This window comes from Schistocerca nitens, chromosome 11 (assembly GCF_023898315.1).
Source record: "Schistocerca nitens isolate TAMUIC-IGC-003100 chromosome 11, iqSchNite1.1, whole genome shotgun sequence".
NCBI classification, from domain to species: Eukaryota; Metazoa; Arthropoda; class Insecta; order Orthoptera; family Acrididae; genus Schistocerca; species Schistocerca nitens.
The window spans coordinates 153,189,363-153,202,546 of NC_064624.1; the positions used below are offsets into that span (position 1 = coordinate 153,189,363).

Genomic DNA, 13,184 nt, shown 5'->3' on the forward strand with positions numbered 1-13,184 from the left:
AACCAGCCAGGTTTGAGGCTTTTATCGAGTTCATATCAGTCTTAATAAAATTTGCCACACATTTGGATTCTTTTTTAAAAACCTCAGATTTCCTATCTAACAAGTCAAAAAGTTTACCACCTAACTCAGAGTGCTTAGAACATTGATGATTTTTTAACAAAGAAGGCTGCCTGCTTTGACTTGAAAGCATTTCTAAGCATACAATGCATTGGGGAAACAGCTTATCTCTAGTTTCTGTATACTATAAAGCCAAGTAGTAAGTAGCTTTCATCATATTTGAGTTAGGAGTTGTTAAGATTTTTTAACTACATTATTGAACATAGAAGGAGCTTTCTGGCTTAAAAATAGCTTCTTGGTTAACTTAAAACACATGTCATTAATAACTCACATAGTCACATTAAACTTCACATCACAATTTATAGTATAAGGCACAATCAAATGAAAACCAAACACCTGCCATAATACACAGTCCACAGGTCATCCCCCCCACGTTGCTACATTTTGATACTGTCACCACTGTGGTAGGGAACGGCATAGTGCCACATCACAGATGCACGCAGTTGTTGGTTTATGACCATTGTTGATGGAGTGATTTAGTGTGTTTGTCCAGCTGTTTCTCAGCAGAGAGGTGTACAGTGAATGTTGCATGTTCCTGATGTGTGTGCATGAGTGGCAGAGGAGATTCCAGAAAAGGCGCACACCGTTGCAAGGTAATCTGCTTTCAGGACAGGCCCGTCGAGCCATTATCTCTGATGTGATGAGGCGAATTTATGGCTTTATCCGAGGAGCCTGACGAATCACGGAGCAGGAAATCTGTGTTCAGGTCGGCATTAGCCATGTCACTATGCATGCCGTCATGAAAGTCCACTTGCAATACCATAACATTTGCGTACAGTAGGTGCCGCGCCAAGTGAGTGAGGGACAAAAGATGGACAGAGTTGCTCAAGACTGAGTCATCTGCTGTGGTACCATGAGGAAGAGCATGCATTTCTGTTCCGTATCATTACAGGAGACGAAATGTAGTGCCACCATTTCGAGCTGGAGGGCAAATGGCAAAGTCGGTAATGGAAAAATCCCACATCTCCCCTGACAAAGAAATTCGATTGTATTCATATAAGTTCGGGTAAGGTCACGACGACCTTATTCTTTGACTGCTGGGGTCATTTGCTCATTGAATTCCTCGAACATGGAACCACAATCAATGTGCAGTGTTATGAAGACACTTTTCAGAAACTGTGACATACCGTAAATTCGAAATTCCCAGGAATGCTGTTGGACAGAATCATCCTGTTGCATGATAACACCCGCCCCCACACTGCCAATGAGATGAAGGCTGTGATTCAGTGATTTGGTTGGGAGCCACTGCACCACCTCTGTACAGCATGAATCTAATCTTTCACTGGGTGATTTTCACATCTCAGGCAAAGTGGAGAAAGATGTGTGGATGTTGAATGAGGTGGAAGAGTGGGTGCAGTTGTTAATCTGTCAGGGGTCAATCATGTCCTGTGAAACTGGAAGAGATCATCTCGCCTCCCAGTGTGATAAATGTCTTAATGCATGTGGTGATTAGTTTTGAACAGAACCATTCCACGGCCCGATTGTGATGGGTGTTCGGTTTTCATTTGACTGCCCCTCAAGGTAAGAACTAGCGCACTTTAGTACGCATACTCCTGTTCCAGACCCAAATGTCCTTTGTATCAATATGCCATTTAACGTATTACTCAACAAAGCGACAATAGCAACAATAAACTGTTCACACATAGAAGAAACTTTTTATGAAATGAATGAATACTTAGAGCTATAAGGCATCCTTTATTGTAAAATATGGCGTTTCAGTCTTCGATCGCTATTCTTTATTTTCAATAACCGGTGTGTTCTGTACGGACAAGTTACTCTGTAACTACAACATATGATCTGAAGATGGGCAGCTACCCGAAACCGGTTATTGAAAATAAAGAATAGCGATCGAAGACTGAAACGCCATATTTTACTTAATGAACGATCGTGGACCTCCCAGTGAGACAACCATGTCTTGTTGTGATATCCTTTATTGTAACAGCAGAGGAAACCACGTTAGGTGAAAACACAATCTTAAAAGAAAAAAAAGTGATATTTATGCTACGAAGACAATATTTTGTATTTTAACTCGGTTTCTAGGGATAAAATATAAATTTATTTATGTAATTAGAAATGTACTTTCATCTTTTTTATTATTTCAACTATTCACTTAAACTTATACCAGTAAACTGAAGGGTTTAATATTATAAGAAACCAATTGTTCTTAGAAAATAAGTAAAATGGTATATATGTGATATATCAAATGTTCTTGTAATACTGTATTATTTCATGTGACTTGTCCTACAATAGTAGTACACTATTTTGTACAATATGTAATCAGCTGGACCAAATAAAAAATCAAATCAAATTAACTACTGCAGCGCCACACATTGGTTCACCACATAAGTTGGCAGCAATTGTAAAGTGGTTGGAAAACTTTCGAATAATCACTGACAAGACCTGATGAAATCAAGATGAATCATTCCTGGCCAAATGACTAATGAAGGTAGAGGTGGGGAAAGTACAATACAAGCTTCCTGTGTCCTGCATACAGTCTGAAACGTTCTGCAGTAAATACGTTTTTTAACGTTATACAGATGCTACTTAGCAGTCATTTTTCTCACTATCATTTTGCTTTAAAAATAAAATACAGTAGAGCGTCGATTATGCGAAGTAATTGGGGGACACGGGTGTTCGGAAAACTGGTTTGTTGGGATAATCGAACTGTACATGTTTATTTGCCAAAAAGAACTACTGTACAGTAAATTTATTCATAAAAACAGGCATCTCTTTTAGTATTACAAAGTAACATACAAAGGCAACTTCAGTAGGAATATATAGTATGTGGCACAGTTTATTAAACAAAAATATATACATATTATATATGCATTTTGCATGAACAATACACATAGTATACAAAATTAAAATTGGATAAAGTGGTTGCAGATTCACCTTCTTCTAACCTTTTAATTATCTCGTACTTGTCCCTCATAGAAAGGACAACATGTTTACGTCTAAGCATTTTGTATCGTCAAGTTCACTTCTTCACGCAGCAGCACACAAGTGGTCCTAACAGAGAACAGAAGGTGACTGCACCGTGAGAAGCTCTTCTTGGGGACGTGCAATCCTTCAAACTGCGCGGAGCGGCACACCTCAACTCTAAGCCGGCGCAGCTGTTGCTTTGATACTGCCGCTACTTCTCCTGCCAGTGCCAAGCCGACAGAAGTGTGCTGATTGTTGAAACACAGCGACTGGCAGCTTGGCCATTCAGCAGCGCCTTGTGAAGGCCCCATTAGAAGCAGTGTTCCGCCAGTGGTGGCCCAGTGTGGCTACTACTGTGGGAAACTTGGTTTGGGAGTGAGGGGGATAATGGACGGTAGGGTGGGAGAGTAACAGGTGCGAGCGAGCACACAGTTCTGTTAAGCGGTCGTTCGGTTGACTGACGTTTGGATAATCGACGCTCTACTGTAATGTAAAAGAATAATTTGACTTGTATCTGTATATGTTTTATTTACTTGTGTGTGTACCACCTGAAATGTCCCTGCTACCACCAGAGGAACGCATTACCGTCTAGGAACCCCTGTCTTAGAAGACAGGTAGAAGAAAGGCAAAACTATGTTTACGGCATTTGTAAATTTAAGCAATGTTTTGACAACTTGTTGACGGGACTACGGTATACTCTTTGAAATTCTGAAGACAGCGGGTATAAAATACAGGGAGGGAAAGGTTATTTCCAACTTGTACAGAAAGCCGAATGCAACTGTAAAGATTCAAAGGAAGTCAAAAGAGTGCAGTGGTTAAGACTGGACAGAAACAGAGCTGGAGCCTATCCCCAGTGCACACTGAGCAAGCAGTAAAGGAAACCAAGGAGAAATTTTGAAAGAGAATTAAAGTTCATGGAGAAGAGGTAAAAACTTTAAGGTTTTCTGGTGACATTGTAATTCTGTCAGGGATGGCAATGGGTTTGGAAGAATTGTTAGCTGATCAGAATGGATAGCATCATGGAAAGAGTTAATAAGATGGACATGAACAAAAGTAAAACAGGGTAATGGCATGTAAGCAATTAAAGCAGGATAATACAAAATGAGAAACTGAAGTTGTAGATTGATGGTAGTTGAAGAAGAAAGGATTAAAATGCAGACAGGCAATAGCAAGAAAATCATTTATGAAAAAAAGGACTTTGTTACATCTAACATCTTTCTCTGCCTCGTGATGACTGGGTGTTGTGTGCTGTCCTTAGGTTAGTTAGGTTTAAGTAGTTCTAAGTTCTAGGGGACTGATGACCATAGATGTTAAGTCCCATAGTGCTCAGAGCCATTTGAACCATTTTGAACATCTAACATCAATTTAAGTGTTAGGGAATATTTTTAAGGTGTTTATATGGAGTCTAGTCTCATACAGAATTGTGGACAATAAGCAGTCCAGACAGTAAGAGAAAAGAAGCATTTGAAATAAGGTGCTACAGAAGAATGCTGAAGACTAAGTAGATAGATCAAGTAACAGTTGAGGAGTTACTGAAATGAATTTGGGAAATAAGAAATTTTTGGCACTATTTGACTGAGAGATGGAATTGGTTGATAGGTTACATCATGAGACATCAAAGAATTGTCAGTTTTGTAATGGAAAGAAGTGTGGATGATAATAATGTTAGAGGGACACTAAGGCTTAAACACACTAAGCAGGATACACTAGTATTGGGAGCCGCATCAAACCAGTTTTTAAACTGAAGACTACAACAACAATAATATGGGAAAATTGAGAAACTGATAAAATATATGAAGGGTGGTGAAATTTTACTACTTTTGGATGATTGAATGCGTTATTAGGGAAAATAAGGGGAAAACGGTGTCTCTGGAGAATATGATGTGGATAAAAGGAATGATCTCGTCTCAGATCTCTACTTATTTTGAAAGGTAATGGCTTTAGGAAAGATTGCTGTACAAAACCTGCAGTTACTGAATTTATCTATAAAGTGTACACCCTCCTGGATGAAGGAAGGATGACAGGCATATTCTAGATCTTTCCGAAGCCTTTGACTCAATCAGCTGTTGGCTGCCCAATAAGAAACTGAAGGCATACAACGTCAATGAATATTCTATGCAGTTATTGTCCACATACCTAACAAATCATAAGTAGTGCACTAAACTTTCATCCCAAATAGGTAATAAGGTCATGGATTTGCAGTCTTCTAGAGATATAGTAATCCATGGTGGTGTCACAGGGGTCAATCCTTGTTTATGTCAATGATGTATCTTTCTTTACGCCAATGACACAACATGACCTTTCAACTCCCACCTAGTAAGCTATGCTGATGACGCCTTCCTTCTGTTTTATGAGAAAGACTCTGAGGCAGTTGCAACTAAGGATGTAATGGAAGTAACCATGTATTTTCTACACCAAGGCCTAAACACCGATATCAATAAATCCCAGCTACGATCATTTAAAACAGTTACCTCTCATGAGATTGAAATACACTGAGGTGATAAAAGTCATGGGATACCTCCTCATACGAGGGTAATCCCAAAAGTAAAGTCTCCTATTTTTTTATAAGTACATAGACCTGTTTATTTCTGCAATGGTTTACATCAGTTTACAGCTTGAACATTTAGCTATTTTTTGACAAAATCACCATTTCTGTCGATGCATTTTTGTAGACGGTATGGCAGTTTTTGTATGCCTACGTCATACCAGCTCGCCGCCAGCTCCGCGGCTTTGGTGAAGGATGCCGCCACTGGTGTGATTGTTGCTTGGTCTCAGGTGTAAAGTGGTATGCCCAGGTTTTGTCACCCATGACAATTGAACCAAGAAAGTTTTCCTGTTCGGCTGCAAGGCGGTGAAAAAATGCGTGGAAAGCATCAACTTGTTGCCGTATGTGGTCCTCAGTCAGCATGCGTGGCACCCATCTTGCGCACACCTTCCGGTAGTTCAATGTTTCCGTTATCATTCTGTGAGCGATGCTTCAGGAAACCTCGGGAACCAACGTGCATACATCACCCAGGGTGATCCGCCGATCTTCATTTATGCTTTGCTCAACCTCCAACACTATCTCCTTAGAAATTGACAGTCTCCCGCTCCTTTGTTCGTCGAGAATTTCGGTCCAACCAGCTGCAAACTCTCTACATCACTTACGAACATTTTTGACAACCACGCACGACTCACCATACACTTCCGTCAATTGGCGATGGATTTCAATCGGCGCAGTGCCCTTTGCGTTCAAAAACCGAATAACTGCGTGCAATTCGCACTTGGCGGTAACATCCGACGGGAGCTCCACTCTCAATGGCTGCCAAGCCAAGACTGAGCACCTCAGTGTGGCGTGCATATGTTTACACACAGCACGTGAAGCACTCTTCATAACAGTGTGACCAACTGCCACACACACAGAATTCTTTACTTATAAAAAAATAGGAGACCTTACTTTTGGTATTACCCACGTATCATTCTGGACCTCCTTTTGCACAGCATAGTGCAAAATGTGATAAGTGACATGGACTCAAGAAGTTGCTGGACATTCCCTGCAGAAATATTGATAAATGCTGCCTCTGTAGCTGTCTGTAATTTCAAAACTGTTGTTCTTCAAACCGACAGAGCAGTTGTGGCCCAGTGACATGGATTCGGAGTTTGGAAACATGAAATCCGTGAATGGCTGCAGATGTTCTCCGAGTAGCCAAACATAACCATTTCCACTCAGTAATTGGTTCAGTTGGACCTGAGGATCCAGTGCATTTCATGTAAACACAGCCCACAGCATTGGAGCCACCACCAGCTTGTGCAGAGCCTTGTTGACAACTTGGGCTCATGGCTCCATGGGATCTGCACCACACTCAAACCCTGCCATCAGCTTTTACCAATTGAAATCGGACTCACCTGATCAGGCCACAGTATTCCAGTCATCTAGCGTCCAACCTATACGGTCACGAGCCCAGGAGAGGCACTGTAGGTGTTGTCACACTGTGACCAAAGGCACGCGTGTCTGCTTCCGTAGCCCATTAATGTCACAGTTTGTCACACTGTCCTAACTGATATATAATGTTACTTTAAAATCCGTCTTGATTGCAAATTTTTTTATTATTCATATGACCGGTTTTGGTTCATTCGGAACCATCTTCAGATCTGTAAAAGTAATTATACTAATTTACTATTTCACGAGCACACCTACTCTCAAAACAAAACAGTTTTTGGGGCGCATATGGCTGCGACAAAGCACTCAGTCACGAATATTGAAAACAACTTAGACATCCTGCATAGAGCTCATAAGGGACGGTTTCTTAACATTTTAGAAGAGATCGAAATATACACCCACAAAAATAAAGGTCCGGATTTAATCCTCAACGAACAAAGCGAATTCAATCATAACGCCTATTTTAGCATTTATGACGACCTACTAAGATGACAACTGTTGCGTATGGAGATCCAGGCCGAGGGACGAGAGATGGTGCACGGTGGAGAAGCCGGAAGACGCGTGCAACGCCTGGCGTCGTTGACGGGGCCCTCCTGTGCGGCTCTCTTGCCCGCGGCGATTGACAGCAGACGACTGAGCGGACCGCAGCACAACACCAAAATGGCGGGAACCACGGAAGCAGACCGTAGAAGAAAACAAGTTCACACCAGCACCATAGATATTAAATCGCCCTATGCCTTTTAGATCGTATAAAAATGATAATTTTACTGTTATTTAATCCTGACAAGTACAGATTTTAGCTTTGACATCTACATATTTTAATTAAATATTTTTAATATAAAAAAGATCTACTGAATACAGTATGTGCAAATGGAATGTAACAAATGTACCAGACGCCACCTGTCGGTAATAGTGTTATAATTAATATAAATGACGTGCACTCTGCCAACCAATTTTACGTGACGTAGCATGTGAAAGTTGCTGGATTTGGACGGGTTACTCCTGTAACTGAAATATCAGGTACGTTCTGGTACATTTGATGTTGACTAGATAGGATGAAAAAGATTTGCTTTCGTGAAATAGTAAATTAGTACAATTACTTTTACAGATCTGAAGATGGTTCTGAATGAACCGAAACCGGTCATATGAATAATAAAAAAAAATTTGCAATCAAGACGGATTTTAAAGTAACATTATAAAATCACTGATTGCTGTTATCCCATAAGACATTATGTCTGTTTATGCTAACTGATATGTCCGCCATAAATCTCACATTGATTTCTGTTGTTATTTCAAACAGTGTTGCTTGTCTGTTAGCAATGACAATTCCACACAAATGCCACTGCTCTCAGGCGTTAAGGGAAGGCTGTCGGCCGCTATGTTGTCCGTGGCGGGAGGTAATACCCGAAAGGTGGTATTCTTGGCACAATTCTGACAGTGTAGATCTCTGAATATTGGTTTCAAAATTGAAATGTCCCATGCGTCTAGCTCCAACTACCATTCTGCATTACAAGTCTGCTAATTCCTGTTGTGCAGCCATAATCACATTGAAAACCTTTTCACATGAATCATCTGAGTACAAATTACAGCTCCACAGTGTGCTCCCTTTTATACCGTGTCTATGTGATACTCCTGCCGTCTGCATATGTGCATATCACTATCCAATGAATTTTGTCACCTCAACGTACACAACATACAGCTATGTTGCATTACATCAGCTGAAACAGGTAACATTAAATTTCTTGATATTCACCTGGACAGAAGAATCTTCCTTGTCCGAATCACATTATTTGAACGTGAGGGAAAACAGCTGTCGCTTATACCGGAAATACGGAAGAGTCCGATCCCGCCCGTCTGCTGTGACCCATGACGTCACAAATATGGCGGATACGACCATAAACCATGATTATAATACGGCGCATATAAAGTCTGTACGTACATATTGCGAGGACGAAAATACATTGAAAAACAAACACAACCACTTTCCACAAAAAGCCTAATGGCACTAACGGGACAAGCGTGGGAAATGGGGAGTTTCTAGGTGGGGGCAAACTAAATACAAACAAATTTAGACACCCACCCCCATACAAAACCACACAAAACGACGAAAAAACCGACATCACAAAGCTCCCCAAATACCACTAAACACAATATCATCTGGAATCAGACACTTCCCTTGACCTATATAGCTCAACAGCAGCTCCCGATCCCATAAATTAGGATCGAACACTTCCCTTGGCCTATATAGCTCAAAAACATCTCCCGATACCAATATCAACATACAGTCACACGTTGGGATCGAACACTTCCATTGACCTGCGCACTTAATTTTATCCGATTAATTTTACTAAAATTACCACACGATGTACAGCGAACAACACTAAATTAACCTTGACACAAAATCATTAACTCACTGAAACGAATTCCACTACAAACACAGCCGACACTCGAACAATTCTGGATAATGTGCAAAAGCAAATTGAGCCCATTACACCACACAAACGAAAACCCTGAACATACCACCAGAGAGCACAACAAACCACAACACGACGACATCTGCAAACACGCCACACTAACAAACCAAACTCCGCGTCGTTATGACATCACACACGACAACACCCTTACGTCACGGGTCAAAGCTGACACGTGGGATCGGACGCTTCTGTTGACCCCTTATACCTGATAAGCCAACTGGCAAAAATAGTTCCAAGTCAAACCTTAAAAGTTGTATTCAGTGGAAAAATTTATCCATTTCTTAGTTATGATATTGAACTGTGGGGCTGTGCAGTAAACCTACACCTGAATAGAATATTGTTATTAATGAAAATAGCAGTTAGATTTATGCATCATGGAACCTTTGTGCAACATAAATATTTAAAAATATATACTTATTATAATTTTTGTGTGTAGTAAAAACAGTGTAAACAAGTGTAGTGACACACATAATTATGACGCTAGAATTAAGGGCAGCTACTTCAAGTGGAGGACAAAATTAAAAATAACTGCCAATAGTCCTTATATTAATGGTACAATGTGGTTCAACAAACTACCACATACTTTGAGAACTTGTGAAACAAAACTGTTCCACAAGGAGATAAAATGTTTCCCAATTATGTAAGTGTTTGTATTCACTCAGTGAATTGTAAGCTACAGGATCTCTATTGCAACATGTAATATATGTAGACAAATGCATGTGTTATTACTGTATGGATTATTTATACTAATTTATTACTCAACCTATGTATGCAACCCCATATTTATGCATGGGCCTGGGCCCAGGATAGCAAATACTAGGGGTGACAAATTTTTGAGAGTGAGAAAAATGTAGGGTGGTATCAGCTTGGTGCTTTTATTAATGTTTGTGCACATTTGCCCCTGTTTTATTAAGGTGGTGAAGTTCTAATATAAGGCAAACATCAAATATGAATGGTAAGGAATGTACAGATACAGAAAATTAGTTGAACAAAAGAGGAGATGGAAAAGGAAGTGTCGGGTCAAATGTCAAAGCTAGACATGTTTTTTTGTGAACAAAGGACTATATTCTGTAGCTGCTTGTTCTTCCTCTCCTGAGAATGTGAAACCTAGAAATGTGAGACGTGAGTTTCTCCTGGCGTATACAATTTTCAAACAACTTACAGAAATTGTACTACGAATTGACTCTGTCCTTTTGTTTTTTGACAAGGGTGAGAGCAGGATTCCAAGCAGAGATTAAACAAGTGAAAATATGTAGTCGAGGAGGCATACTTGGAAAAGACAGACTCTGATGAAATATTTTACATTGTTTGCATAACGATTGCACAAAAATGTAGGAACTAAATACTGGACTGTGAAGCATACTAAAGGGAAATTATAGATTCCAACAATAACTTACTGGCACCGTACTTGTAGCTTGCTGGACAGTGGGTTTCAAGACAGAAGAATAAAGACAAGGAGCACCTAACAAAGTGATGTACAATATTAAAACATAAAATGGAAATTCAGCAAGAGAATGAGCTATGGAAAATCTTGAAGGCTTGTTCACTAGATGATGGACAGCATGTGATAACAAAGTAAATACTTACGGCAGGGTAGACGTACATAGGTACAGTGAAAGTAGAGACAAATGAGTCGTGTATAACACAGAACATAGTCCATCTCATTGAGAAAAGGGACATGTAAGAATGAGACATAAAGCCAGCAGTACAGCATACTTCTAATGAAATACACAGTAATTGTTAACGATGTTAATAATAATGGATAATCGAGAGACATTAAGAAACAGGAAGATCTGTGTACATTAAACACTGATGTGGCACACAAAAGAATGAAATACGATTTAGCACGTGTTGGGAGATTTCTGCACAAACTGTTGTCGAATAAGATAGAAAAGGAGGACGCTGTTAAAGTTTCAAACACATAATACTATTCTTCTGAAAGTTTGCACAGTTTATTTTTGGAAAGAAGTGTATAATATGGGTCAGGAGATATAATGTATATAGACGTTAATTATTTTGTCTACGTACACCCAAATTGTGAAATTTGGGGTTTGGACTACATCGGTTGAATGCAAAATGCATGATATTCACGATGACTTAAGACTGTTATTTCGGACGACTGATTTTCGGGAGGGGAATAAAAGTACACAGAAAACAAAGAAATATTTTCGTTGGCAGAAGCCGAGAATAGTTATACTGTTCATTATTGACAGATAAATTTAAAAGAGAAAAAGAAGACTGTATTCACAATCATATTTAACAGCTACAAACTCTCGTTGATTAAATACATTGGTCAAATCAATAACATCTACACATCAGCCTAACTTGCAAGTGCATTCGGTGTTTACGACTTTCACTTTGTGTTTGTTTGCTATTTGTTTTGTTTGTACCTGCTGCTCTGGTAGGAAATCAGAGATATTGATGTTATCGACCATAGAGGTAGGAACCATGTTATCGACTGTTAAGCGAATAATTAATACGAACTGATTTGTGAAAAATAGTGTAAACACTGACTTGGTTTTTCAGGAAATGCTTCATGAACATAGTTTGTTTTCTGGCTATCAGAACAATTATTAAATATTGAACGAATTGTAACTGCATCCAGTTCTGTGGATACAAGGCTTTTGGCGTTACATACTTCGACATAAAAATGGCAGATGGAAAAAGCAGAGATGTATGATAGACATTCATGTGCAGCTGTGGTACATGAAGCGCGAAGGTGATAAATCAGTCGAAAAAATTCAAAAAAGTAATTGCATTATTCACACAGGAGTTAACTATGAGTAAAGTAAGCTGGGAGGAAGCAACAGAGGAAGAATTAAAGTTGGCGGAGAAGGTAAGAATGTCACAAGGTTTCACGTGTTTTTCTGTATTTACATAGTAATTAGAAGAATCCGCTCAGATCATGCCACTTCGTTCTTCGCAGCCAACTGTGATAGTTCAGTAACAGCCTATCGTATTTTTTTTGCTTTTAACAGGCGGACGCTATGTGAACAACATAACCTACAAACCATTCATAAATTTGTGTGTTACTGCACGTATAGGTATGGCTGATGTCAAAGGAACACCGAAATAAGTTCACTATTTGTACCCTGAAGTTTAGTCTTCATTTTTTCTCTCTCGTGTTGTTGAATCATATAGAGTATTGTTACTTGTTGGCCACACGACCTCTTGATACGTTGCAGTAAGCATCACGTACACAACAGTAGCCCATCAAGTAATTTAAATAGATTGTAAGCAAGGGTCAGCCCAGTGCATATAGTCCACAACGACCGACCGAATAACCACGTCCCTGCCTGAAATTGCTTTATGAAGTATTAAGAAGAGTGAAATTCGTGCGCAGTAGTACTTTGTAGTAATGCTGTTGTGCACAGTAACTGTATCACACACAATTTGGGTTTCAATGAACAGAAAATTCTTCAGATTTTCGTATAGAAGGGGGAAGTGTAATATATTTCGTCATTTCACTTTTTCTATTGTGGCGCATATCACGGCTACTTTCTACCGTTGGGAATGCTGTCAGTCAGTACTATATACATATCGTATCCTATGGAATTTCAGACTTAGGTTAAATGATGGAAACTGTAGTGAAAAGTAAAACCTCACATCTCATATGAAAAGATAGGACATGCAGTACTTGCTGGGATTTTCTCTCTCTCTCTCTCTCTCTCTCTCTCTCTCTCTCTCGAGTTCACTGTGAAGGAATCGGTGATGGAAGCTATGTGTGTTACAAGCTGCTGATGTGTGATTTT

General features: G+C 39.6%; 1 protein-coding gene across 1 annotated transcript in view; it reads left to right on the top strand.

The window, feature by feature from the left end:
- The first annotated feature begins 11,976 nt into the window (after positions 1 to 11,976).
- Positions 11,977 to 13,184, top strand: part of LOC126213181 (DEAD-box helicase Dbp80-like) — a 154,002-nt gene continuing 152,794 nt past the window's right edge. Inside the window, exon 1 of the mRNA XM_049940809.1 lies at positions 11,977 to 12,268. Within this exon, the coding sequence (XP_049796766.1) occupies positions 12,212 to 12,268 (57 nt within the window). The 5' untranslated portion in view covers positions 11,977 to 12,211. The remainder of the gene's footprint in view (positions 12,269 to 13,184) is intronic.